The sequence below is a fragment of the Lynx canadensis genome, chromosome A2 (assembly GCF_007474595.2).
Source record: "Lynx canadensis isolate LIC74 chromosome A2, mLynCan4.pri.v2, whole genome shotgun sequence".
In the NCBI taxonomy this organism is placed as follows: domain Eukaryota; kingdom Metazoa; phylum Chordata; class Mammalia; order Carnivora; family Felidae; genus Lynx; species Lynx canadensis.
In genome coordinates this window covers 50,531,945-50,559,766 of record NC_044304.2, presented here as the reverse complement: position 1 = coordinate 50,559,766, position 27,822 = coordinate 50,531,945, and the positions used below count along the sequence as shown (strand labels likewise).

Sequence of the window (27,822 nt, the reverse complement as noted above, 5' to 3'; positions counted from 1 at the left end):
CACGAGATCATGACCTGAGCCGAGGTCAGACACTTCACGGACTGAGCCACCCTGGTGCACTGCACCCCCCTTCACCTATTTCACCCATCCTCCCACCCCTCACCCCTCTGGCAGCCACCAATTTGTTCCCTGTATTTAAAAGTCCATTTTGGGGGTTGTCTTTTTTTGTTTTGTTTCTTAAATTCCACACATGAGTGAAACCATATGGTTTCATAAGCCATATGAGTGGCTTATTTAATTTAGCATTGTACCCTCTAGGTTCCTCCATGTTGTTGCAAATGGCAAGGTTTCATTCTGAATAATATTCCATTACATATATATACACTGTATCTTTATCCATTCATTGATGGGTACTTGGGCTGCTTCTATATCTTGACTATTGTAAATAATGCTGCAATAAACATAAGGGTGCATATATCTTTTAGAATTAGTGTTCATTTTATTTAGGTAAATACCCAATAGTGAAATTACTGAATATTATGGTATTTCTATTTTTAATTTTTTGAGGAACATCCGTACTGCTTTCTACAGTGGCTGCACCAGTTTGCATTCCCACCAATAGTGCACGAGGGTTCCTTTTTCTCCACGCCCTTACCAACACTTGTTGTTCCTTGTGTTTTTGATTTTTCAGGGCTCCCATTTTCAACATGGAAACTTCACATGATAGTCCAGGCAAACAGGGAAAGTATTAACCAAAATAATAATAATAATGATGATGATGATGATGATGATGATGATAATAACCTTAAGTAACAGAGAATCCTAAACTCTTCAGGCTGGGTGAGACCTGGAGATGATTTGTGAATTGTATTCTGAACTGCATTTCTCAATATACTAAATGTGTATGTCACCTCATGGAAAAAAGATTGAGGTCGTCTAAACTGTATACTACAGCTCTCTGTAGAAAGCCATGCATATAAGGGTGTGAAAGCCTCTGAAAAGTCCTGCATAAGAGAACCTATCTCTCTTTGTTCAACTAGCTTTCCCAAGTGTATTTGCCTACAAAAGCTTCTGCCCCCTTTTTTAGTATAGCACTCAGCAGTGACCCCCAGACCAAGCTTTGTGATGCTCTAGTTTATTTATAGATGTGTAAGTAAGACTCCAGGGCCACATGGCCCATCAGTGATGCAGTGGAGGCAACAACCTTGATCTTTTGCCTTGTGCTCCATCCAGTCTGTTAACCTGTACTGTTCATGATGAATTGAGATGCTAGATCATTATTTCTCAAACTGTGTTCTGTGGAACCCCACTCTCATGAGATGCTAATGAGTATTGAGCCAGGGACACAGACTCTGGTCACATCAGCTTAGGACCCACCGAATTAAAGAAAGATGAACAGATTGATTGGCTGTGGGCTTCTCAGAATCTTTAACATGATGACGTCTCTGTAAATCACCAATGCAGGGAGGTAGAAGGTTCCTCAACTTATTTGGCCAGGGAATATTCCTTTTGCAAGGGGCCCCTCTCTGTGGATTTGTGTCATGGACACAAGTTGAGGAATTCAAGTCTAGATCAATGAAGTTTATGTTGGGTTTCTGTACCCATTCCCACCCCATCCCAAGTATTCCTGCCCTTTCTGTGTTGAAAAGGAAATTGGTCAATGCAACCAGTGACTTTCTCCCCCTCTGACATTTGTTCTTTCATATTCCAGAGCAAGGAGATTGGTCTGCAGATGCATGAGGAGCTCCTGAAGGTCACCAATGAGCTCTACACAGTAAGTCCTGCTGAGGCTCTGCTGCTGTTTGGAATTGGGTCCTCTTTCTTCAGCACCAGGAGCCAAAGGGAGTCTAAACCAGAGACCTGGAATGACTATGGGCATTTTTGCTCTGTCTGTGTGCCAATGACTGGGAGTCATCATGGTGGGCTGTAATGGTTTGCAACCCTGGCTTCTGATTCTGTATACCTGGGGTGGGGCCCTGGGCATGTTTAGTTTGTATAAGTTCACAAGAGACTTGCATGACCTACCTGCTGTGTGTTACCTGTAAAAGCAGAATACACAAGGTCAAGGTGGGGACAGCATGGACATAAAACCTCCTGAGGCAGGGATGTGGGTTTGGAGTCAGGTGCAACAGGCTGAAGTTGACGCCTGCTGCCTATTGATGGTAGGTATGTAGCTCATCTGGGCTTCCGTATTCTCGTGTGCAACATGGAGCACTGTTCGGAGGGTCACATGAGTTGAAGGGGGTGATCATTCCTTGTCATCTCCAAGGAATGATTTCGGAACAGTACAACTTGGCCTAGAACTGACCTTGCTACTGATGTGGAGGTGAGATCTGAGTGGACTTGAAATGGGTATTAGAATCCAAGTCGGTGAATGGGGAACACAGGCACACCAGGTTATGATGCACGAGTTGACTGATTGTGCCTCGAGGGCCCCTGGGCTTCTTTATGGAAGAATGTGGTGAGCCCCAGAGACAACCTGGGGGGAAACAGGGCAAGGTAGCCCCAGCAGATGGAGCTCGAGACTCTTCACTGCCAGAGACAATCAGGACAGATGAAAACTGTTGTAATTTAAGTATATCAGGGTTCCTTATAAAGTTTCTCATTGAAAGTGGGGATTCTGCTGCTGAAATCATATGGAAGGAAGGGAAAGAATAGCAGGCTGTGAGAAGACCCCTCTCTTAGATGTTATTATCTTTCTATCTTCACATCCCATGCGGCCAGCAGGTAGTGGACTCCTCAGGGGCCGAGAGCTTTTGCCCAAGAGCCTGGACCTCAAGTTGGAAGTCCTGCCTCAACTCCAGCCAGCTATGGGACTTTGGGCAAAGCATTCACTTCTCTGGGCTTCAGTCTCCCACTCAGTTACATGGGGACTTTCCCGATTCAGAATTCTGTAGAGGACTTTCTAGACCAGCGTTCCCCATTCTAGGTCCTTCTTATGTTCCTCAGGAACCTCTTTGAATGAATCACTCTCCTCTATGGTATTTCAACACCTGGGTCCTAGTCCCAGGGACCACCCCGCCCCCGTCACACACACACACAGAGCCGCTCCCACCCAGATTTCTAACCTTTCCTCTGGGCTCCAGCCGGGCTCCTCTCCTTGACACCCTCTGCACACCCCAAATACTGCCCCGCTTGACCCCTTTACCCTGTAGCTCCCCCCGCTTACAACTGCCCTCTTTCCTTCTCTGCTTGTGTGTGTCATACTCATTTTCCAAACCCAGACCAAACTCCACCTTTAGAAAGCTATTACCTCTGGGCTTTGAAATCTTATGGCAGTTGAAAAAAAAATCTGTCATGTTATCTCTGTGGCGCCAGTTGGCGTGCAATCTCCCTAGAGCCAGATCTTGGTCAGTAACGGTGCACTTAATGCCCAGAGACTCTGTTTGAACCCAGTTGTATGGCCTCTGGCACTTCACCTCTCAGTCTTGCCTGTGACCAACAGGGCTGGCAGGTGTAAACTGGACAGAGCAGGCGGGGATTCGGAAGACGGTGCTGGTGCCCAGCACAGTGCCCTGAACCCAGCAGGCGCTCTGCGCGCACTTGCCCTCGCTGGCCACGGGGCAGGGCAGCTGGACAGAAACGCCGCTGGTGTCAGATGTTCAGGCCAGGCAGGAAGGTCAGTCCCTGCTTCCTGTGTTCATGGCAGCCTGACGATGGCCTCAGAGCTGGTGGAGGAGGAAGGGGCAGCACCTCCCCAGTTCTCTCCTGCAGCCCCTCATGGAGGGATGAGAGCCTCAGAATGCCAGCAGCAACCTCCAGCTCATTTATTGACGGCACACTGAGTCTTCAGTGGTTGCCCCGAAAGCATTTAAATTCAAGCACCTGGGGCTGCCTACTGTTTACCCAGTACTGCATGAGGCACGGCGGTGGGCTGTGAACATTTGAAGAATTCATCTTTGAAGTATCTTGTGTATCCCCAGTGTTCCCAGGGTGCTTGCTGAAGCAGAGGAGGGAGGGATGTATGAATACATGAACAAAAGTGGTTTTGCCTACAATGAGTTTCGAATCTGAGCACGGAGACAAAGACTAAAGTACGCGAACTGGTGATACAGCAGTCTGAAACAGAGTGTGGTATCTGCTGGATATGTGGACTCTGAGGGGGAGGCACCCAGACCATGAACTCTGTGGGGGCTGTGCCGTGCTCTCCACAGTGTGCCCAGAGCCTGTGGCAGTGCGTGCACATAGTAGGTGATTGATACACACTTACTGAGTGAAGAAACGAGAGGGAGAGTGTGCACGTGCAAGAGAAATCGAAGGTTCAGAAAAGCGATGGCTCCAGGTAGGCTGCTGTGATCAAGGCTGAGTTTTGAGCTTGGTGCCTCTGGAGGGGTAGGATGAAAGAACAGAGGGGTAGAGGGGAAGAGAAAGGGAATTCTCGGCAGGGGAGGCAGACTGCAGACGGGTCTGGGTTTGAACCCTTGCCGCACCACCTACCAGCTTGGCCAGGTCAGTTAACGTCTTGGACCTCATTTTCTTTATTGTCAAAACAAGGATAGTAACAAATGTGTCCACGTAGTATGTGCTTGGGATGTGTGTCACACAGTATGAGGTGTTTTGTATGTATTATTTAATTAGCATGTTCTACAGGTAAAGAAACTGAGACACAAAGAAGTACCTTGCTTAAGGCCTTGGTAGCAGTTTTCAGTGGCTACCTAACAAATGATGTCAAAACTCAGTGACTCATGATTTTGTTGGTTGGCAATTTGGGCTGAGTTCAACCAGGGCTGCTGATACGGCTCTGGATTTCTGGCCAGTTAAAAAAGAGCCCAAAGTGGGAAACACCCAGTGTGCCAGCACTTCTCAAGCCTCTGCTCGTGTCATACTTGCAAATATGCTATTGGCCAAAGCAAGTCACACAGCCAAGTCCATGGTTGAGGTGTGGAGGAGTGAACATCACCTCTTAGAGGGAATTACTTGCGAAGTCACAAGGCAAAGGGGCATCCCTGCAGCCAGGGAGGGGGCTGTTGTGGCCGTCTTTGCAAACAGCCCACTGCAGCCGCCCAGCTGCTAAGGACGCTGTGGACCCCAAATCTCACGCTTCATTATTAGGGATGTCTTTTGAGCACTTTCTAGTTACCATGCCTGGTTACTAGAATTCCCCTCCTTTCCCAGCCCCAGAGTCATGACAGCAGTGACTGAGGAACAAATGATGTAGAAAACATTGTCCAGTAAGCCTCACTTTAGTTCTTTTCATGTTTTCTAGAGGAGGTGACATGTTAAGGAAGTAATAGTGGGCACAGTGATGATAGAGATAAATGCTAAGGCCAGCTTGTCTCCATCTGAGACCAGGATGTGGAGGAGACTGCAGGCCTGGGCATTTTGTTCATTTGTTTGTTTGTTCATTGTTTGTTTGTTATTCACTCACTCACTCACTCACTCACTCAAAAAGCCTTCCCTCTGCCCAGTCTTCATCACCTTGAGGTGCCCTCCTTTCTAAAACATGCCAGCATGTATGCAAGCACAAGTGCATGTGTGAGCGCGCGCACACACACACACACACACACACACACACCCTGTCTTACCTCACCTCTTTTTCCCTGAACTCCCATCAGTCTGACCTACTACCTCTCTCGATCATCATATGTTGGCCTGGGAGGATAAAAGGGCAGAAGTTGAGAGTGTGGGCCTATGTGCCAATGGTTCCTGAAGAAGCAAAAACAAAACAAACAACAATAAAAAACCACTGTTTTCATTATTTGGCTAAAAATATGTTCAGATTTTCGATACAGCCCTAGATCATGAAATGTATCTGTCGTCTTTTGAAGTGACAAATACTGTAACATCCCCCATATGGCCCTTTCTTTGTGCCCTGTCACTGTGCTCCAGACTCTCCCAGGCAGGGCTGCAGGAGGGGCCCCTGAGACTTGTTTCAGGGTGATGTGGAGTGCCCGCACCTAGCCACAGCTGGTGATAGGTAGATACTAATTGGAGTAATGAATGGACTCCACTTTCCAGTTGTTAAGGCTTTGATTTGATTTTGCACCGGGCTCAGGGATATGAAATCAACTCTGGACCCCCAGGCAAATTTTTGCAAGGGCATTTCCTTTCTGATGCCCACCCTCAGGGATGCAGGAGGTAGAGACAGCCTGAGACTAGGAGCCCAGAAGCCTGGGTTCTGGCTCCAGTTCCATCCCAGGCTCACGTTGAGTCTTCCTAGACCGACATCTCCACATCTGTTGTCATTCAGGTGTGACTACCATGGTTCCATCGTGTCATTGGGCCCTGTCTCCTTTATTTAATATTTTTCATCAAATTGACTCGCTTAAAACTCTCAGTGTCCTAATTAATTAGTGGAAAAGCATCCTTGTGTATTGGGAAGTGTCCAGGTTTTAGAGTCAGCATGGCCTGGGTTCAAGGCCTTGTCAGTTGTCAAACCCTGTGAGCCTCAGCCCCTCTCTAGACTGTGGGGATGTTACTAGCTCATCGCTGGATTGTTCCGAGAAGAGTGAGTGGCAGAGAGCATAGCGTAATGCCTGACAAACACTAGTGCTAAATCGTGTATTTTATGAAAGAATGAAGCATAAATATTTTTCTTGTATACTTCCGCGTGTTTCCTCTCCCCTCCTCCCCCCTTGTCACAGGGCCAGCCAGAGACCTAAGAATGTTTTGCCTGAAAAATAGCAATCACCAGCTGACCACTCTCCCATCCCCGAGGCTTGCTCTCTATTATTCATACTCCATACTCCAGCCAGAGAGACTTTCTCTTTTAAAAGATTGTTGAATATTTAATGGGGCATCTGGGTGGCTCAGTCAGTTAAGCATCTGACCTCAGCTCAGGTCATGATCTCGTGGTTCATGGGTTTGAGCCCCACATCGGGCTGTGTGCTGACAGCTCAGAGCCTGGAGCCTGCTTGGAGTTCTGTGTCTCCCTCTCTCTCTGCCCCTCCCCTGATCACACTCCGTCTGCCTGTCTCTTTCTCTCTCAAAAATAAATAAACATGAAAAAAATTGTTGAATATTTAAATTTAGAATAGATAATACATGCACTCAGTAAAAAGCAATGCTTAAGCAGTATAAAAATTCCATGATGAGAATTGTGTCTCTGTTGCCGGAGTCCCCCTTACTCCGTACAACCTGGGTTACTCGTTTCTAGTTCAGCAGTATCCTCTCACAGAGATGTTTGGTTCATCAAAGAGCATACGTGTGTGGACGTATCCTGCACACTCCTGTTTTTACACAAATGGTAACAACTGGACCTACAGTTCTACATCTTGGTTTTGTGGTTATATCTTGGAGATTGTTTCATATCCCTAATAATCAGTCTCCACTCTTATATGATGCTTGCCATGTGCTGGGTACTGGGCTAAATGCTTTGCATCTCTTAATTCATTTCATCCTCACCATAACTCGTTGAGGTAGTGATAGTATTACCACCCCATTTTATCTTAACTTTATTTGTTTTTGAGAGAGAGAGAGAGAGACAGAGAGAGGATCCTAAGCAGACTCTGCACTGTCAGCATGTAGCCCAATGTGGGGCCCAAACCCACGAATCATGAGATCATGACCTGAGCCGAAATCAAGAGTTGGACGCCCAACTGACTGAGCCATCATCCCACTTTAGAGATGAGGGATCTGAGGCCCAGAGAGGTCAGGTGGCCAGCCCAAGGTCACCTAGCTGGGGAGTGGCAGAGCTTGCTCCTAGTCTACTCCCCAAAGCTACTTAAATAAATAAATATAGTTATTTAAATATATATAAAGTCCTATCTGCATTTGTTTTGGAAGGTTATGATAGTTCACATTAGCGAATGAAAAACAACGTGGTGTAAACAGAAGGGTTCTGCAAGTTAGATGAAGATACAACAGTGCTCCTTCCTGCTGACATGCGAGCACCGAACTGAGTTTTCCCTCCTGATAAATCAGAGAATTGAAAGGGCTAACCACACATCTGGAACACCTGAAAACTGTCTTGCTGACACAGGTGGTTCCCATCTCACACTTTGGCAAATGCCAACCAGTGCAAGTTAGCTGTGCTCTGGCCCTTGATTTCGCCCATCTGTGGCATGAAGGCATGAAACTCGAGGAGCTCTGAGTCCCCTCTCCAGCTTTTATCCTCATCCACATCACTGTTGGTGGCAGACAAGGGCATGTCTCCCAACTCAGGGCAAGGCAGGCTCTGCCAGACCATTGCAGCCTGCTGGCTAGGGTGTGGCCCAAGTTCATCTAGGGGTGGGAGCGGTCCAAAGGAGAACAAGGGGACGAGGTTTCCCTCCAGACGACCTCCTCCTCTCTCCCAGCTCTCCCGCCAAGACATTCGTTCAGTCACTCAGCATACCTGTGCTGATCCTCCACTGTGTCCGGAAGATGGGATATCGTTACACGTGCGACAAATGTCCTTGTGGGGACATAGACATGGTGGGAAGAGGGGTGGGGAGATGAAGTCCAGCTGGGCATCAAGAAGGCCACAGAGAAGAGATGCCATTTAGTTTGGATCTTAAGGACAGGGGACCTCCCTAGGCTGGAGGGAGGCCAGGGGGCAGCCCTGAAGGCAACAGCGAGGCAGAAGCTGGGGTGTGGGACAAGCATCCCCCTGCTCGGTCAGTCAGTATTGCCTGGTTGTGAGTTGGGCACTGAGGTGGGTAGTGGGGTGGCTATCAGGGACTCATTCAATAACTAGGGATGGGAATCCATGCGTACTGAGGAAGTGAAGAATCATTGTATTGAATCTCAGAGGCTCACACACTTGTTTGTCTCCCGAGTAGGGTGTGTATTTCCGTGAGGCACAACACCTTGTCTGTTTTCCACATAGTAGTATTGCCAGAACCTGCCAGTACCTGGCATATCATAAACTGCTCAGTAGATATGTAATGATCCGGGTGTAACTGTTCTCCCCACACCTTCAGTAGGCTCACCAGATCAAAGGCAGGAGACTGCTCCCTCTCTCACTTTTCCTCCTTCCTTTCTTTCTATCTCTTTCTCCTCCTTCCCTCTTTCCTTCCATTGGTTCATTCACCTATCCATCCATCCCCTCTCTCTTTTGATTTTGCTTTCCTCTGTGATGTCTTCATGATCAGGCAGTCTTCTCCCAGGGGTGACAAAGATGGTCCCCCACTGCAAGCTCACTTTCTATCAGCTCAGTGTATCCTGGTGGAAAATTAATTTGCCCTTCCCAGCATTTCCAACAAAGCCCTGGGCTGTCTCTGATTGACCTGGCTGGGGTCTTGGGCTCCAATCACTGTGGCCAGGTTAACATAATGTTTACTGATTGGCCAGGCCTGTGTCTCCTGCCCACCCCCGCATCTCCTGCCCACTCCTGGATTGGAGAGTGGTGTCAGTTTCCCATGAACCACTGGGACTGAGAGTGCCGGAGGGGAATTTTTGGGGATTTCCTCAAAGAAAATCAGGAAGCTGTTCCAGAAGAATGAGGACTGGATGATCCTAGGCAGAGAAAAACAACAGATGTCCACTGAGGGGGAGTATTGGGGGAGTATAAGGAGGTGGCTCCATTGACTAGTACTGAAACACCTGATATACTTCTACCTGTAAGCTATTCCTCAAACCTATTTGACTCCTGCTCATTCTGGCCTTGGCACTCACACTGCTCCCTTTTTCTGGAATATTCCACCTCAACTCTTGCCCTGTTCACCCAGGTAACAGCTATTACTTCAAGGTTCAGTTTAGATGTCACTTCCTCCAGAAAGCCATCCTTTATCACATTGCATTTCCCTCATCACAGCACTTGTTACACCGTGTGATCATCACTTGTGAACTTGTCCATGTCCCTACTGCAGTGTGTATTCTTTGATGGTGGAGACCCTTTCTTCCACACTATAGTATGTAATGAGTTGTTCAATAAATATTTAATGATCAAAGGTGTAGCTGTCTCCCTACCTTCAAATGTATTCACAAGGTGAAAGGCAGTAGAACTGTACCTCCTCCATTTTATTCTCCCTTCTCTCCTTCCTCTCTTCCTTCCATCCACCCACACATCCATCTACCTATTTACCCACCCACCCATCTATCAATTCAACCATCTCCCTATCTACCCATCCTTCCACCTATACGCTCAGCCAGCCAGCCAGCTGTCATTCATTCATTCATGCAAATATATACTGATGCTTTCTGCATACCAGTCTCTGCTTTAGTATAGGGAATATGTTTATGAACAAAGTCCTGGACCTCTGGACTTTGCATTCTAGTTGCAGTAAGACAGTGTATAGATGTGCAATGAGTAAATAAGATAGCGATTGTAAGTTGTTCAGAGAACATAGGCCACACAGCATGGGTGGTCATACTGAAATTGGGAACTTTGCTTATCCTTCAGAGATGTCTTTGGCATGCATTGGCCCAGGATTTCACCCATACACAGCTCTTGGGTGACTCAGAGATGGTCCTGCCTGTGGGGAAGAGGAAGTGCACATGAACTTCATTGTTGAGAACCTGTTGTCTAACAACTGATTCTTATCCTGCCCCAGCATGTCCCTTAATTGATGCTGTCAACTTCCATATTTCCTTTGGCTTCTTTTGCATTCAAGAGAGGGTCTGAAGGATTATGCATATAATATTTTCTTGTTTTCATGATCTGAGGATTTGGGAAGAGGCAGAAAGCAAAGTGTATACAGCAAAAGGCAGCGTGATTACTAGAGACAGCTCAGAAGTCCTAGCTGTGTGGCTTGCTGAGTGACTTTGTACAATCCACTTGCCATTTCTGAGCCTCAGTTTCTTTCAAGATGTGCTAATACACCAAGATTTCTGGGGAGCCTTTTGAGAATATATGAAACTGATCTGTGTCCAAGAACAATGGTCTCAACTTACATGTCCTTACAGGCTCCTTCTCAGCCTGTGCTAGACTTGTTCTACAGGGCTTCCCTGATTGGGTCTAGAGGGTTGGAACATGAATGTCCCATTAAGCTGGGCAGAAAGCTAGGTGGGTGCCTCTGAGGGGTCCTTTAGAGGTGCCAAGTTGAAGACTGGGTCTCAGTGCCTTGGCCTCAGCTGAATGCCTGCATCCACCTCTGCTCCCTTCCCACCCCCAACACTGGGGCTGTCAGCCAGTCACTTTATTGTTACAACTTATGGAACACTTTCCTACCCACCCCCTTTCTGGTCTCCACCAGGTGGCCCAGAGGGGACAAGCCTCTGTCAAGGTCACCCAGCAAGTTGGGGTTGAGTCTCCAAACCAGGTCTCCTGATTTCCCTGCGGGGAAGAGGACGCTTTCATCCCTATTTTGTGGTTTCCGTACCATAAAGCAGGGATCATATGGTGTCTACCTTCTAGGGTTTTTGTGGGAAATAAGAGAGTTTGTATATGTACAGTGCTTAGAACAAGGCCAGGCATGTAAGTAAGTGCTCAATAAATGTTAGCTGCTATCACCATTATTGTTATCATACTGCCTCCCAGGGTTGGGATAAGGATTCATTGAAATGCTCCTTGGAGATAATAAAAAAAGAGGTTTGCAAACTCTGAAGTAATTCATAATTTTAAATATTAATTAGCACATCCTGGACTGGCTGTATTGAGCAGACTGTTCTGTTGAGCTAAGGACATTTCATGCTAAAACCTGTATTTCAGGTAATTAAATAAAGGCATCATCTAGAGGATTCTGGATATAGTTAGACTCATTTTCGAGAGGTCCCCAGGTAAACTCTTTTGTGGCAGCTGTGTGACATAAGTCATCCTGGGCAACCAAGTTCACTGTTATTCTTAGGATAAAGAATTACCAATTGGATCCAGAGAGTTTGGTCCCAGGGTTGTCGGGCTGTGTTCTCCAATCATGGGATTTTTGCAACTCAGCTCAGAGACTGTGCTGGCAAGTTTGGCTTGATGTAGAGCAGGAAAAGTACTCAGTGGTTCAGTGGAAAACTAGGCAAAGGGAAATGTGGGAGGCTGAGAACACCCAGCTGGGATGCTGACCTTGAGTGAATAGATGGATGGATGCATGGATGATTGGACAGGAAGATCTAATTGCAAATAGAAACGCTCTCTCTTCCTCTGAACTACTCAACACAGATGATAGATTAATGGTGAGACAAGCAGACCTCAGCAGCTGAAACAGAAAAAGTGGCTTTTGTAAGAATCATTGAACCCAGAAGGGAGTAAGTCCAGAAATGAACACCCTAGCAGCATGGTAGAAAAGTAAAGACACCAGTGGTCCCCATGAATGCAGAGGAATAGAGAAAAACTTTGAGAATGGAAACGCGGGGCCCTTGGATATAGACTTCAGCAGGCATTCCCAAGTCTTATATGTATGACATTCCTGGAGCCGGAGCTGTGGCATAAAGATGGTGGAAAACTAGGCAATTGCTTTGGTTTTCTAGAAGCCTGCAGTCATTCCTTTTGGCCACTAGATGTCGAGAACACATCGATCTGGCACACTTTCTGGTCCATTGAGTTTGGAAATAAGTTTAGTGGAACTGGCATGAGGAGTGGAAGAAATCACTGAGAATAGCATCTCTAGAGGCTTTAGGGCAATTCAAAAAAGCAAAGTGGAATGCACAGAAGAGGTCTTTCCACCAAGACCAATAAAGAAAAGTTGATTGCATTTTTTATTCATTTATTGTTTTGACATTTGGGGAGGTTTTCAACATGAAAGAAGAAGGGAGAAACATGGTATAGAATAAAATTTTGCAGGGTGCCTAGGTGGCTCAGTCAGTTGAATGTCCGACTCTTGATTTTGGCTCAGGTCATGATCTCACGGTTCGTGAGTTCAAGCCCTGTGTTGGGCTCTGCGCTGACAGCGTGGAGCCTGCTTGGGATTCTCTCTCTCTGCCCCTCCCCTGCTTACTCTCTCTTTCAAAAATAGATAAACATTTAAGAAAAAGAGAATAAAATTTTGTGCAATACCTAACGTTCTTTAGAATTTGTAAGCATTTTCCTGAACTCAAATGAGTAAATTCAAGGTTCTCAAACCCTCAGCCCAAATCAGGGGTGATGATGACGGTGGTGGTGGTGGTAGCAGCTAATGTCTACGTGGCTCTTATCATGTGGCAGTTGTTGTTCTCAGCACTTTACCTACGTTAGCTCACTTAGTCTTCATAACAATCTATGAGGTAGGTGTCGTGGTCTTTGCCATTTTACAATGAGGAAGTAGAGGTCAGAGAGCTTCCGTGACTTGCCCAAGGTCACACAGCTGGTAAGAGGCACCATCAGGACATTTGCACCAGACATTTGTATCAGAGCTCATGCTCTACAATACCTACTATGTTCTACAACAGATACTTCCCACATTAACTCCTGGCCGATCGCAAATGGGGCTTTCTGTGCAACAGACTGATGCTGTGATTTAATGGTAAGAGAGAGGAATTCTTCATCTAATAAACTCACTTCACAGGACTTCAGATGAGAAGGAATAAGGTTATAATGTTGAGCAAGAGTTTGTTCCAAGTTCTCTGATTTAAACGGCCCCATTAGGCAGGAGTGTATCCCTTCCCCAGGTAGAAGCCTCTGCTTTATTAGCTGCTATGATTATCCAAATGACAAGAGAAGAGAACAAGCAAAGCTCAGGAGCAATGGATTCCAGAAAGTTCGTGTGTTTCTTAGCACAGAAATATGATCATAAACTTGATAGTACCCAGGAAAGGTGCAACTGGGAGATGAAGTCCTGTTGATATGGGACTGCCCAACTTGTTTTAAGGCTGCCGAAACTCTTCACACCTGCCGAGAAAATGGTAACAAATTACGAAAACAGTATGGTATGGTAGAAAGAGTGGTGGATTAAAAGAGGCCAGAATTCTTTTTTAAAATTAATTAGTTAGTTAATTAATTATAATAATTTATTTTTTAATTTACATGCAAGTTAGCATATAGTGCAACAATGGTTTCAGGAGTAGATGCCTTAATGTCCCTTACCCATTTAGCCCATCCCCCCTTCCACAAACCCTCCAGTATCCCCCTGTTCTCCCTTTTAAGAGTCTCTTATGTTTTGTCCCCCTCCCTGTTTTCGTATTATTTTTGCTTCCCTTCCCTTACGTTCATCTGTTTTGTATCTTAAATTCCTCATATGAGTGAAGTCATATGATATTTGTCTTTCTGTGACTAATTTCACTTGGCATAATACCCTCTAGTTCCATCCACGTGGTTGCAAATGGCAAGATTTCATTCTTTTTGATTGCTGAGTAATACTCCATTGTGTGTGTGTGTGTGTGTGTGTGTGTACACACATACATACCACATCTTTATCCATTCATCCATCAGTGGACATTTGGGTAAAGAGACCAGAATTCTAATTTTGCTGAACATATGCTTCCTATATGACCCTACATTCTACTCCTAGATATTTACCTGAGTGAAATGAAAACATATGTCCACACAAAGAATTATACGTGAACATTTTTAGCAGCTTTATTCATAATAGACCAAAACTGTGCACAACCCAGGTAACTACTAACATATGAATAAATATACAAATAGTGATAGACCTATACAATGTAATAATAACTACTCAGCAATGAAAAAGAACTGGGAGAATCTCAAAAAAATTCTGCTGAGCAAAAGAGGGTGGAACCCAAAGAATTTATATGTGTTGGTTCCATGTATACGAAGTTCTAGAACACACAAAACCCTGACAGTGACAGAAAGGAAATCAGTGATTGTCTGGGGCCGGGGGAGGGGTAGGGACCTACTGCAAAGGGGTGTGAGGGATCTCTGTGGTGTAATGGAAGTGTTCTGTAGCTTGATCGTACTGTTGGCCACACGGAGGCAAAGTTTGGAGACTACGCTGATAATACTGTTCAGTCTTGGAAAATCCACTTTGCCGTCTGGGGCCTCAGTTTCCTTATTTGTAAAATTTAGTGATTGGATTAGATGATGTCTAGGATTTCTTCTGTCTCAAAAATTCCCTTGCTATAACAATATGTACTTCTACTATGCAAGCAGAAGAGCAAAGTGCAGTTTGCTTTGTGGGAATACACTGTATAGCCAAGGATGAGTTTCTTTCAGAAAGTGTCGAATAGCAATTAGGTTACCCGGTGATGCCCCTTTTGGGGACAGAACCATTTCCATTTGCAGGCCGATAAGGAGACAGCTGAGGAGACGATTTGCCTGTTCCCATGGGCATTCCCTGAGCCCCTGAGGAGGGGCTTTCCCAGTGACACTGGGGGGAGGGAGGGAGTGAGGGACAAGAGTCATGGCTGGCAGGGCCAGAGAGGGCAGCTGAGGGAGGGCCAAGTTTGTCATATCACCTCTGAGACCCCCAAATACTTGGGGGCTTTTCAATTTCCCCCTTTTTTTAAAAAAATGTTTATTTATTTCTGAGAGGTAGAGAGAGAGAGAGAGACAGAGCACAAGCAGGGGAGGTGTGGAGAGAGAGAGGGAGATATAGAATCTGAAGCAGGCTCCAGGCTGTGAGCTGTCAGAACAGAGCCCAGTGCAGGGCTGAAACCCACGAACTGTGAGATCATGACCTGACCCGAAGTCAGACACTTAACTGATTGAGCCACTCAGGCGCCCCTTAAATTTCCTCTTTACACGTCCATTCCTGGCATTCAGTCAGGACTTAATGAGTTGGTGATGATGATGATGGCGATGAAGCTGCCACTGATGACCATCATGGTTCCCCAAGTTTGTGCGAAAGTAAAGAACGGCCAGGAGCCCAAGTGTGTGGTGGGAAGAGGGTACAGCACAGCTTACTGGCACACAGAACCTGAAGGGGGCCGGGAGCACTGGGATGGCATGCTGGGCCGTGCGTGCTGCTGATTTCCTGCTCTCCTGTGTCCCCAGGTCATGAAAACCTACCACATGTACCATGCAGAGAGCATCAGTGCAGAAAGCAAGCTAAAGGAGGCCGAGAAGCAGGAGGAGAAGCAGTTCAACAAGTCTGGCGACCTCAGCATGAACCTGCTCCGACACGAGGACCGGCCCCAGCGCCGCAGCTCTGTGAAGAAAATTGAGAAGATGAAGGAGAAGGTAAGTGAAGGCCCAGGAAAAATTGAGGGCAGGGTAGAAGGCAGGGGCATGCTTCCTGCTGACAGCCTCAGCCTTCCCCCTATGCACCCTGAGGGTGCATGTGCTGAGCCACCACCATGTGCTCTCTTGGAGGTCGGTGTCACGGAGGAGTCAGGGCTGGCTATGCCTCGCTAGCACTTGTCAGACCTGGCCTTGTGCCAGGATCAACAGGCAGGGAAAGGGCCAGCCGACAAGAGAGCTGAACTGTAACGAGAATCAACGCCCAGCAAGCACATTCTCAGATGGGCAGGAATCACCGGACATTTGTCGGGGCAGGAGCTTGCTCAGGAGTCCATTTTGGTGGCTGGAGGGCTGGTTGGGGTTGAGTGTGTCCCAACAAGAGGAAACAGCATTGTGCTGCCAACCAGTGCCTGGGGAACCCAATGAAGAACCCATTCCAAGATGGGACAAGCTAAAGATGGGAGATTTAGAATTACCATGTATGGGAGCTGATAAAGTGTTTTAGTGGGGCACGGTGAAAGGAGTGCTAGCATTGGAGTCAGACAGACTGGGTTTTGAAAAGGCCACATTTACAGTATTTCCCCGAGCCTCAGTTAAATGTTTACTTATTTTTGAGAAAGAGACAAAGCACAAGTGGAGAAGGGACAGAGAGAGAGACACGGAACCCAAAGCAGGCTCCAGGCTCTGAGCTGTCAGCACAGAGCCAGATGTGGGGCTCGAACTGGGGACTAGAGAGATCATGACCTGAGCCAAAGTCAGACGCTTAACCAAGTGAGCCACCCGGGCGCCCTTGAGCCTCAGTTTAAAAATCTGAGAGTGATGGCAAATGACTGTTCTCTCTCACATCCACTCTGATTGATTGGTAGTGCCTGCCCAGGGCTCTGTGTTGAAGATTGTGAAGCCTCCTCCACACGTCAGTTAAAAACACAGCTGTGATCAATTAATGATGTCTGCCACGGCCAGGGAATTTAGAAGGTCGGCGTACATGCTTTTTTGTCATCCTAGGTTAGGTCACTTCTAAGGTTTCTTTCTTCATAAAAGCTCTGATTTTCTTGTTGAATTCTCTGTATTCATTCATTCCATACAATCAGCAAATATTTCTGAGCTCTTCTGTGTCCCAGACATTGCACCAGATGTTTATTTGGGCTTCTATGGGTCTAATTCAATGAGTATATGATCCTACACCTCTTAAAATGATAGGAGATTGAGTGGAAATAAAATTCACCAGGGCCTCGGTGACCTGGAAAAGTAACCATAGGCAAATAAAGTAAGATTCCAGGGTAATTTCAAAGGCAAAAAAAAGTGTGCTGCCCAATAATTAGACAGAGACTCAATTTAAAAATGGGTAAAGGATTTGAATAGATATTTCTCTGAAGAACTTACATGAGTGGTTAATAAGCACATGAAAAGATGCTCAGCATCATTAGTCATTAAGGAAATACAAATCAAAACCACAGTGAGATATCACTCTATACCTACCAACATGGCTAAAATAAAAAAGGCAGATAATAATAACTGCTAGTGAGGTTGCAGAGAAATTTGAACACTTACACATTGCTGGAGGGTATGTAAAATGGTTCAGCCATTTGGGAAAACAATTTGTCAGTTCCTCAAAATGTTAAACATAAAGTTACCATATGACTCAACAGTTCCATCCTAGGCAATCTACTCAAGAAAAATGAAAACATACATCCACACAAAGACCTGCACATGAATGTTCATAGTAGCATTATCCATAGTAGCCAAAAAGTAGAGACAATCCAGATGTCCATCAGTTGGTGAATGGATGAATAAATGTGGTTTAACCATGTAGTGGAATATTATTCAGCCACAAAAAGGAGTGAAATGCTGATATATGCTACAACATGGATGTACCTTGAAAACAGTATGCTGAGTAAAAGAAACCAGTCATAATATTGTATGATTCTATTTATATGAAATGTCCAGACTAGACAGAGACAGAAAGTGGATTGTTGGTTGCCAGGAGCTGGGGCAGAGGAGAATGGAGAGTGACTGCTAATCGGTATAGGGTTTCTTTTGGGGTTGATATTCTAAATTTTGATAGTGGTGATTATTGTATAATACTGTGAATATATTAAGAAGAAAGAAAAGAAAGAAAGAAAGAAAGAAAGAAAGAAAGAAGAAAGAAAGAAAGAAAGAAAGAAAGAAAGAAAGAAAAGAAAGAAAAGGAAGGAAGAAAGATAGAAAGACAGAAAGAAAGAAAGAAAATAAGACAAGCAGGTAAGGAATTACAGAACTACAACATGGGGGATAAATAGAAGGTGAGGGAGACCACCAGCTGGGAGATCTGGAGACTAAGTTTAGTTCAGAGTTATATGCTAATCAGCCATTTGGCTCTTGGACAGTCCACTTTTTTTTTTTTTTAAAGTAATCTCCACACCTTACGTGGGGCTTCAACTCACAACCCTGACATTAAGAGTGGCGTGCTCTACCAGCAGAGCCAGCCAGGTGCCCCCAGGCCACTTCTTTTCAGTTTTCATTTTCTCACCTATAAAGTGGGTGAATTAAGCTACGATATCTTTACTATCCTTTCCAGGTATAAAATGTTACGAATTCATGAGGGGCTGAAAGTGGTGTGGGGGTCACCCTGGAAATGGGTGAGGAGTCTCAAAATTCTCTGTGAGGAGTTGGGTATGTGGCTGGTACAGGACTGTAACTACCAGGAGGAATTTGTTTCCCAGAATAAGTGGACCCTGGAGAAAGGTCAGAGGAGATCTATGAAGGGAATTCAAAGGTTGACATGGAATCACCCCTACTAGGTAGCTAGGAGAACACGATCTGGAATGAAAGGTTTTTTAAATCCCCTTCTTAGTCCCCTTTACCTCTTTCACCCTCTCCCCACCCACCTCCCCTCTGGTAACCATCAGTTTATTTGCCATGGAGTTTGGTTTTTTATTTGTCTCTTTTTTTCCTTTGTTTACAGTTTTGCGTCTTAAATTCCACATATGAGTGAAATCATATGGTATTTGTCTTTCTCTGAATGACTTATTTCACTTAGCATTATATTCTCTAGATCATTTTTTAAAAAAATGTTTATTTACTTTGAGAGAGAGGGAACACAAGCAGGGGAGGGGCAGATAAAGAGGGAGAGAGAGAATCCCAGGCAGGTTCCAGGCTCACTGCTCAGTGCAGAGCCCAACATGACCTGAGCCAATATCAAGAGTTGGACGTTTAACCGACTGAGCCACTCAAGTGCACCTTTACCACTTTTTCTTTATCCGTTCATCCATCAGTGGACACTTGGGCCACTTCCATAGTTTTTCTTGGAATAAGGAAGATTTAAGATTTAAGAGTGCCTAGGTGAAGGAGGAAAACCCTGTTTGTTAAAGGAGAGCCGTTTTTCTACCCAGAACAGGACTCATCGTCTGAAAGGGGTAAAGGGACAGCTCTCCAACCCACTTTCTCTCTACCTCTTCCTGCCCAGGCTGGCCCAGGACAGAAGCAGCTTCCCAGGGAGGCCGTCCAGCTCCTAGCCAACACTGGCACCTCCAGCTGCCCAGTCTGCCTCTCTCACCATTCATGTCCACACAACCAGTGAAAAGTGCTTACTGCCTACTTTGTGCAGAGACAGTTCTGGGTGCTCCAGGCCCAGTGATGACTGGGGCAGATCAAGTCCCTGACTTCATAGAGCTTACTTTCTAGTGGGGGACCCCAAAAACCAGCAAGTAAACAAAGAGGTAAAAAAATATAATTTCAGGTAGTGAAGAATGGTTATGAAGAAAAATAGAGCAACCAAGATGTCCTTCAGTAGGTGAATGGGTAAGCGAACTGTGGTCCACCCAGGCAGTGGAATGTTATTGAGTACTAAAAAGAAATGAGGTAATAAGCCCCAGAAGATATGGAAGAACCTTAAATGCATATTACTAGGTGAAAGAAGTCAATCTGAAAAGGCCACATACTGTACGATGCCAACGACATGACATCCTAGAAAAGGCAGAACTATGGAGACAGGAGAAAGATCAGTGGTTGCCAGGGGTAGGTGGCAGGGAGGAAATGGATACGGGGAGCACAGAGTATTCTAGGGCAGGGAAACTACTCAGTCTGATATTATAATGATGGATGTGTATTGTTATACATTTGCCCAAACCCATAGAATGTAAAATACCAGGAGTGAGCCCTAATGTAAACTATGGACGCTGGGTGATTATGATGTGTCACTGTAGGTTTATCAGTTGGAACTAATGTACCCTCTCAATTTTTGCTGTGAACCTAGCACTGCTCTAAATATACAGTCTTTAAAAAAATTAAATGAAAATGAAAACAATCACTAAAAATTGAACAAAGATAAAATAAGTGAAAAAAGTAGATCAGGGGAAGGGAAGGGGGAGGGGCACCGCAGATGCTGAAGACTCATTTTAGGCAAGGTTGTCCTCAGAGGCTGCTCTGGCCACCTGATTTTGGGGAAGGACCTGAAGGACGGAAGGAGCAGGACTCATAGGGACTTGGAAGGATGGCTTACCAGGCAGAGGGAATGAGCCTGAAGGCCTAGAGGCAGGAGTGAACTTAGCCTCTTAAAGGAAAGGCAGAGGGACTGGGCAACGAGGAGCCTGAAGGAAGAGGGTTCGAAAGAGTGATGAGAGCCAGGTTAGTGCCTCAGCTCTTACATCTACTGTGTTCTTGCAGAGGCAGGCAAAGTATTCTGAGAACAAGCTGAAATGCACAAAGGCCCGGAATGACTACTTGCTGAATCTGGCGGCCACCAACGCAGCTATCAGCAAGTACTACATCCACGACGTCTCCGACCTAATCGACGTGAGCACCTGGGGAGGCTGGGACTGAACAAGGCCCCACACCCGGACTGGCCCTTGTCTTTAGCTGATGTGCATGTCCCGTGAGCCCCGACGGAGGGGAAGGGCAGTGGGCGTTGGGGCCTGGGGAATGAGTATCACCTCCTGGTTTCTACTTCCGTGGGTGGGAGTGGGCCTCTGGCAGCCCCTATATGGTCAGGTCAGGCAGTCTTATATTCCACCTGCACTTCCCAAGTCCCCTCCTCTACGCCGGGCCCTTTTCTGGGTATAGAGGTATAGGGGTGATCATACACAGTTCATAGCCTGCAGGGTTTCCCAGGGTAGTATAGGTATGTTTAGGGAATATTATCATGGGAGAAATCAGGCAGTTTAAGCAAAAGCAGAATGGAAGCCTGACTCCTGAGTACCAGATGTGTAGGTCATGCTGAAGAGTCCACCGGCTTGGAGAGAGAATGTCATGAGGGGCATCATCATGGAGAGCTTCTGTGTCATCTGTGCTGGAGCTGAGGCTGCTTTTTGTGTCTTGCCCATCCCACACGGACAGGAATCTGGCCTGTAGATGCTCAGGAAAGGTTCCATACTGGCGGATGGATCCTTTTCCTCTGGGTCTGCTGTGTCCTGTCAGGGAGTCAGAGGGTCACCACTTTTCCATGGCTGCAGTAGGGACCCATTGCCACAATCCCCAGGAGAGGGAGCTGCCCAGCCCTGCCTGTGGCTTCCCATGCCCCAGGCCATATCTCTCCTCTTTCTCACAACTTTTCATTCTTTCTAGCCCTCTCCTGTCTTCATTTGCCACATTTTTATTGAGCACCTGCTAGCTCTAGGCCTTGAGGCACCACAGTGGACAAGAGCCCATGGGTCTGTCCTCATGGGGCTTACAATGCATAACCTTGAAATCTTAATAGGTGACCACAAAGCCAACTGGCAGGTGTCACAGTGAGGGAGGTGGGGGAGATGCGGGCCCCCAGAGGAGGGAAGCATGATATAAACTCTGAGCGGGGAGTGCATCAAGGAGGACTTCCTAGAGGAAATGACCTCTAAACTGAAACCTCAAGGAAGAATATTTAGGCAGTCTGCAGGCAGAGGGAATGCATGTGTGAAGGCCTAGAAACGAGAAAGAATGTGATGAATTTGGGGAGCTAGAGAAGTTCTGCTAGTGCCCAAATCACAATACCCAGCTCCCACTGAGAGCTTTGGGGAGATTTGTGCAGCAAGATTCCAAAGTGCACAAGGGTTTCCAGGATGAAAGATTTGACTGTGGAATGTGAGGTAATGGTAAGCCACTGTCATGGGAAAAGGAATGCCGTTGGCCCCCACCTCCATGTGACAGCCCACAGCCTTCTGTCGTGTGCCTCTTTCCAAGTGCTGTGACTTGGGCTTTCATGCCAGCCTGGCCCGCACCTTCCGGACCTACCTCTCAGCTGAGTACAACCTGGAGACCTCTCGCCACGAGGGGCTGGATGTCATCGAGAACGCGGTAGACAACCTGGACTCCCGAAGCGACAAGCACACTGTCATGGACATGTGCAACCAGGTCTTCTGTCCTCCACTCAAGTTTGAGTTCCAGCCCCATATGGGGGATGAGGTAGGCTTCTCCCAGGAGCCCATGCTTGGGGCCGTTTCCACCTGTTCTCCCATGTGCTCCCAGAACATCGGTGGGAGGGGAACGTCAACCCCTGTTCCACATGCATGACATTGATCTCAGAGGCCTCAGGTCATGTTCTCGGTCCAGGGGCTTCCCCATCTGAGGAGTTTCCCACTGATATCCTAACTCTGCTGGCTCACGTGCCTCACCTGTAGAATTACAGGACCTTAACTCTCCTTAACATCCTTCCCAGTTATGTCTAGACCCCAAGGGAGTCCCACATTGTCACACAAGCATCTCACAGTCTTCCCTTGGATGACCTTGGATCACAGGAGGCTAGCTAGGCCTCCCCGCAGCTGCTCTGGTGGCAGCCTTGCCTGGGCACTGCCTGTCCTCCCCTATGGGAGGCTTACCACCAACTCTGCTCCCTTGGGTTTTGTTTTGTTTTGTTTTCTTTTCTTTTAATATGAAATTTATTGTCAAATTGGTTCCCATACAACACCCAATGCTCATCCCAACAGGTGCCCTCCTCAGTGCCCATCACCCACTTTCGCCTCTCTTGGGTTTTGTGCCACTCAGATCCTCAGAACCGTGTTCTGGAATGAATAAATAAATAAGTGCAGGAAGGTACTTGTTCCTGGCCACAAAGCATCACAGTGGTTACTCAAACTGTGCAAAGTCCCTTATGCTAATAGGTCCTTGAGCTTTCCCTTTTCATCTCTCCCCACTTTCTTGATCTGCAAAAGAGGGGCCTTCTGCAGGGTCTCCCACAGCTTCTGGCCCGTCCCTTAGCCATTGCATTCAACCCTTTGGCCCATCATCTGGACCTAAAAATCCTGGCCTCATGGTTACGACGGGTGACTGTGAAGTTTGAGTTGCCTCGTTAGTGGTAAATAACTAGTAAATCACAGAGCCTTACTGTCCCTTATGATCTCAGCTGAGTTATGCCAGGCTGCCCAGCCCACAGGTAGTAAGGGAGCCGTGGGTGGAGTGGGTGTAGGGAGAGCAATGTCTCCTTCCACTTGCCTCCTCCCCCACACCATGAGCAGGCTACTGACTCACAGTTGCCTCACCAAAGCACCTTCCTGATGGGGAATAGGACAACTCTACTGATTGTTTCCATTTGTTATTCTTTTCATTGGCTTTTGTCAAGCCATTGCTTTCTTCTACAACTTCCTGCTTTGAAATGAACTAGTCTCACTTAATGAGATTATGTTAAAGTGTTTAGTAAACCCTCTAGGGTTGGACAAACCTAGAAGACCATGACTGAGAGGCCACAACTTGCACTGTGAGAGGGTGGCCTTTGGGGTAGGAAGACCCCAGTTCCTGGCTGGTGTTGCCAGGTACAAGCTGTGTGACCATGGGTAGGTCACTTAACCTTTCCAGGCCTGTTTCCTCAGCTGTTGATAGGGATGTTGATGATGGCCCCCAGCCCTGGCTCCACACAGGTGATGAGAGCACTGGGCAAGGGCAGGTGGTGGCTGTCCTTTTGCAGGTTTGCCAGGTCAGCGCTCAGCAGCCCGTCCAGACGGAATTGCTCATGCGGTACCACCAGCTGCAGTCCAGACTGGCCACTCTCAAGATAGAGAATGAGGAGGTGAGTGGGCCGCTCTGCCCTGTAAGCGATTTCCTTACAAAGGCCTGGCTTGTTGTGGAATGCATTAGAAATTAGGGTTCATCCATAAGATGGATTATTACACACCCATTAAAACTGGGCACACCAAGAATCTTTAAAGGGATGGGGGAATGCTCCCAAGATGTTAAGAACAAAGAGGATGTAGAACTCTATGTCCAGTAGTATCCTGAGTATAGTAAACTAGAAGAGGTGCATGTGTATCTGTGTTTATTCACAAGAAAAAAACGCCTGGAAAGAAAGAAATGCTTTGAGATGTTAATTGTGATTATATCTGGGTAGAGGAATTACAGGTGATTTCTGTTTTCTTCTTGTGCTTTTCTCTGTTATCTGCATTGAGTTTGTGTTATTTTGATCATCAAAGATAGCTATAGGTATTTTAAATTACACAATGTAATAAAAAAGCCCAGGGCACACCGAATGTGTGATGGATCCTGAGCCCCAAGGAACTTCTGTCTTGCCTTGGCCAGCACACCTCCCACGTGGCTAGTGACACAGGATCGCCCCTGGGAGGGCACGAATGGAAATACCAGCTGTGGTGTGTTTTGATGTGGACCGAGGAAGCCAGATGGGAAACATTCCATTCCAGCCTGGATGCCTTTATGCAGGGAGGATGTCAACCAACCACAGGCCCCTGGAGAAAGGACAGCAGGATGTGAGGAATGTCACCTAAAATCTTGGGCAAGTTTATCACTGGAAAGTGCAACCACAGCTGGAGATGGGGAGTCATGGCCCCTGTCTTCACATCTCAAGAGGGCTGTCCTGGGCGGAGAGAGCTGGTTTGCTCCATGTCTTCACAAAGGACAAAGCTGGGACAGACGTGAGACAGATTGTCACGCAGGACGATAACGAATCAAAGCTGACCCTGGGGGGAGGTTATACAGAAATGGATTGTGTTTTTATTTTTCAAACCCGAGGAGAGAGAGGAGATGAAGAAAGTATTCTGTATCTTCCCCTGAAGCATTTTCAATTGTTTACATGGAACAGTATATGGATAACAATATTAGTGGGGTTTAAATTGGAAAGCAGGGCCCCATAGAGGAGAATGAAGCAAAAGTTCCTCTGTATAGGCTGTTCATGGCTATGGAAATGCTTAATTTTGAACCTGAACTACTGTCAGGCTGTGTTAGAAAGAACTGATCCATACATTTATTCATTCACAAGTATTCTTTCAACCAGTATTGTTCAAGTATTTATTAAGCACATTCCATGCTCTAAACACGGTGCTAGAGGCAAAGTAAAGTGAGTGAACAAGAAAACATAGTGCCTCCTCTCCTGGAGATTATAGTCTAGCAAAAAAAGATAGATAAAACATTAAAGCAGTATGCAAAATATCAAGTGATGGTGGGCACTAAGTTAGGAACAGTAGTCAGGGGGCTCTGATGTCTCCAGGAAGTGACATTTAAGTGGAGATCTGAGTGACAAGAAAGACTTCAGGTGACAATAATTTAACAGTGAATGTAGATGCAGTTTCTCCCCTGACTGTTTTTGGAGTGACCTTCCATCGAAGTATAGGGTACAAGTCAGTGAAGGGATGTTGCGAGGTCAGGTCTCGTGTGTTCTGCACGTGTAGCCTTCTGGGGGTCCCACTGGACTCCAGGAGAGAAGTTGGGATCCTGGAGGACTGGCTCAGCATGATCTTCCTCTCTTTTCTCATTTCTCAGTCAGGCTTTTGATAAGTCAGGGGCAGATAGCCAGAGAGTATGTCCACTGAGGATGGCCCCTCATCCTATCTAGACTCTGTCCTCTCTTCTCTCTGGATGAGCACTCAGAATATTTCTGCTCAAGGGACCTGCCTCCCATTGGAGGAGCTCGTGTGGGGCTATATAATCAGGAAAAGAGAAACAAACCTGGAAACCTGGCTTTCTTGTTTGTCACAACATTCTCCCAGGTTCTCTTCAGCAGAAACAATCCAATACAATGATGTTAGACTGGGCAACATGGGTTCTCACCCTAGCCAGCTCGCTGGCCTTATATTCCACATCAGTATAATGAGAATGATCATCTTTGTCCTGCCCACCTCCTAGAGGCTATACATGGAAGAAATAAAGTGGGGAAAAGGATTTTGAGGTGTGAAAGGCATTCTGAGGCCGAAGGGTTTTTGTTGACATGCTATGTTTCTCCAGGTTAGAAAAACCCTGGATGCCACCATGCAGACCTTACAGGACATGCTGACTGTGGAGGACTTTGATGTTTCTGACGCCTTCCAACACAGTCGATCTACAGAGTCTGTGAAGTCGGCTGCCTCTGAGACCTACATGAGCAAGATCAACATTGCCAAAAGGAGGGCCAACCAGCAAGAAACAGAAATGTTTTATTTTACGGTAAGTGGTGTCTTGGACCCAGAACTTACTGTCTACTGACCTGCTGGCAGTGACTTTTGGGGAACAGCCCAAGCTAGGGGGAGCCAGCAAAACCATGTGGGTCAGTTAGAGCTAAAAAGTTTCCAATGTGCTTCTCAAATGAAATTGCCTTGGCTTTGTGAGATGCAAAAAGGTGAATTGCCAGTGGGGAGCATCAGCATTGATCCTGGATTGATGGTTATTGCAGTTAACCTACAAAACCCCAGAGAGTTGTGTTCCATAGGGTATGAGGGAAATGGCTCTTAGCTTAGTGGAAGCCCAAATAACAAACCTAAAGTTTAATGTACGGTTGTCACATTGAGGTATCTTAAATTTGGGTGTGGGCTTTAGAAACCATGCCCTGAATGATCTGTGCAAACTGCTGGTAAATTGTCAGCCCATCATGTAAAATCCCAGATTATATGCATTCCATTTTGCTGGGGCAGGGAAGAACAAGGTTAGGGGGCACTGGATCTTTGTTCAACATGTGTTTAGTGAACATAGAATTTTGGGGGCGTAAGGGACTTCAGATCTTCCGTCTGATGTTTGATCACATTCAACCCTATCCCTACCAAAAAGGCATCCAGCCTCTGCTTGAACAGACCTAGGATTAAAAGTTCCTTCCTTCTCCAAACAGCCCTATTGTCTGGCCTGTGGCCGGCAGTAGATATTATGATGTATTCTGTTATCTCTACTTCACTGGGATTTCTGGTCATTCATCTTGATCCTGTTCTCTGGGGCAGCAGAGAGGATAATTCCACAAGACAGTCTTCGGTGTGCTTCTAACGAGCTAGGTTTTCATTTCTCCAGGCTAAACATACCTGATATTGTAAATCCTGCCTCATAAGCTTTCATTTTGAGTGGCCTCAGCATCCTGGTGTCTCTTTCCTGAACTTGTTCCTTTTATTGATGCCTGTGTTAAAGCGAGACTCTGAGCAGTGATCTGACCAGCACAGACTAGAGCTAAACTCCCGCCTCCTCCCACCCTAGGTGCTGTTCTCCTTTCCATACATTCTAAGATCATATTCTTTTTGTTTTGTTTTTATTTTTATTTACAAATTTTAATTCCGACATAGTTAACATACAGTGTTATATTAGTTTCAGATGTACAATATAGTGATTGAACAGTTCTGTGCATTACTCAGTGCTCATCATGATAAGTGTACTCTGAACCCCCTTTATCTGTTTCACCCAACCTCCCTCCCACCTCCCCTCTGGTAACCATCTGTTTGTTCTCTATAGTTAAGAGTCTGGTTTTTCATTTGTCTCTTTTTTTCCTTTGTTCGTTTGTTTTGTTTCTTAAATTCCACATATGAGTGAAATCATATGGTATTTGTCTTTCTCTGACTGATTTATTTTACTTAGCATTATACTCTTTAGATCCATCCATGTTCTTGCAAATGGCAATATTTCATTCTTTTATATATGTATATAATTCCTCAAGAAATTATATGTATTTATACATGCCGTCTCTTCTTTGTGCATAAATCTATCAGTGGGCACTTGGGCTGTTTTGATTTGGCTATTATAAATAATGCTGCAGTACATATAGGGATGCATATGTCTTTTCACATTAGTGTTTTTGTATTTTTTTGGTAAATACCCAGTAGTAGAATTACTGGATCATATGGTAATTCTATTTTTAATTTTTCGAGGAACCTCCATAGCGTCTTCCACAGCAGCCACACCAGTATGCATTCCCAATAACA

At 46.0% G+C, this 27,822-nt stretch overlaps 1 protein-coding gene across 1 annotated transcript in view; it reads left to right on the top strand.

Annotated features, from left to right (window-relative positions):
* The window catches only part of SRGAP3 (SLIT-ROBO Rho GTPase activating protein 3), a 259,104-nt gene that overhangs the window by 169,650 nt on the left and 61,632 nt on the right, over window positions 1–27,822 (top strand). The window contains 6 exon segments of the mRNA XM_032592349.1: window positions 1,652–1,714; window positions 15,599–15,784; window positions 20,429–20,557; window positions 21,917–22,138; window positions 23,634–23,735; window positions 25,898–26,095. Coding sequence (XP_032448240.1) covers window positions 1,652–1,714; window positions 15,599–15,784; window positions 20,429–20,557; window positions 21,917–22,138; window positions 23,634–23,735; window positions 25,898–26,095 — 900 coding nt within the window.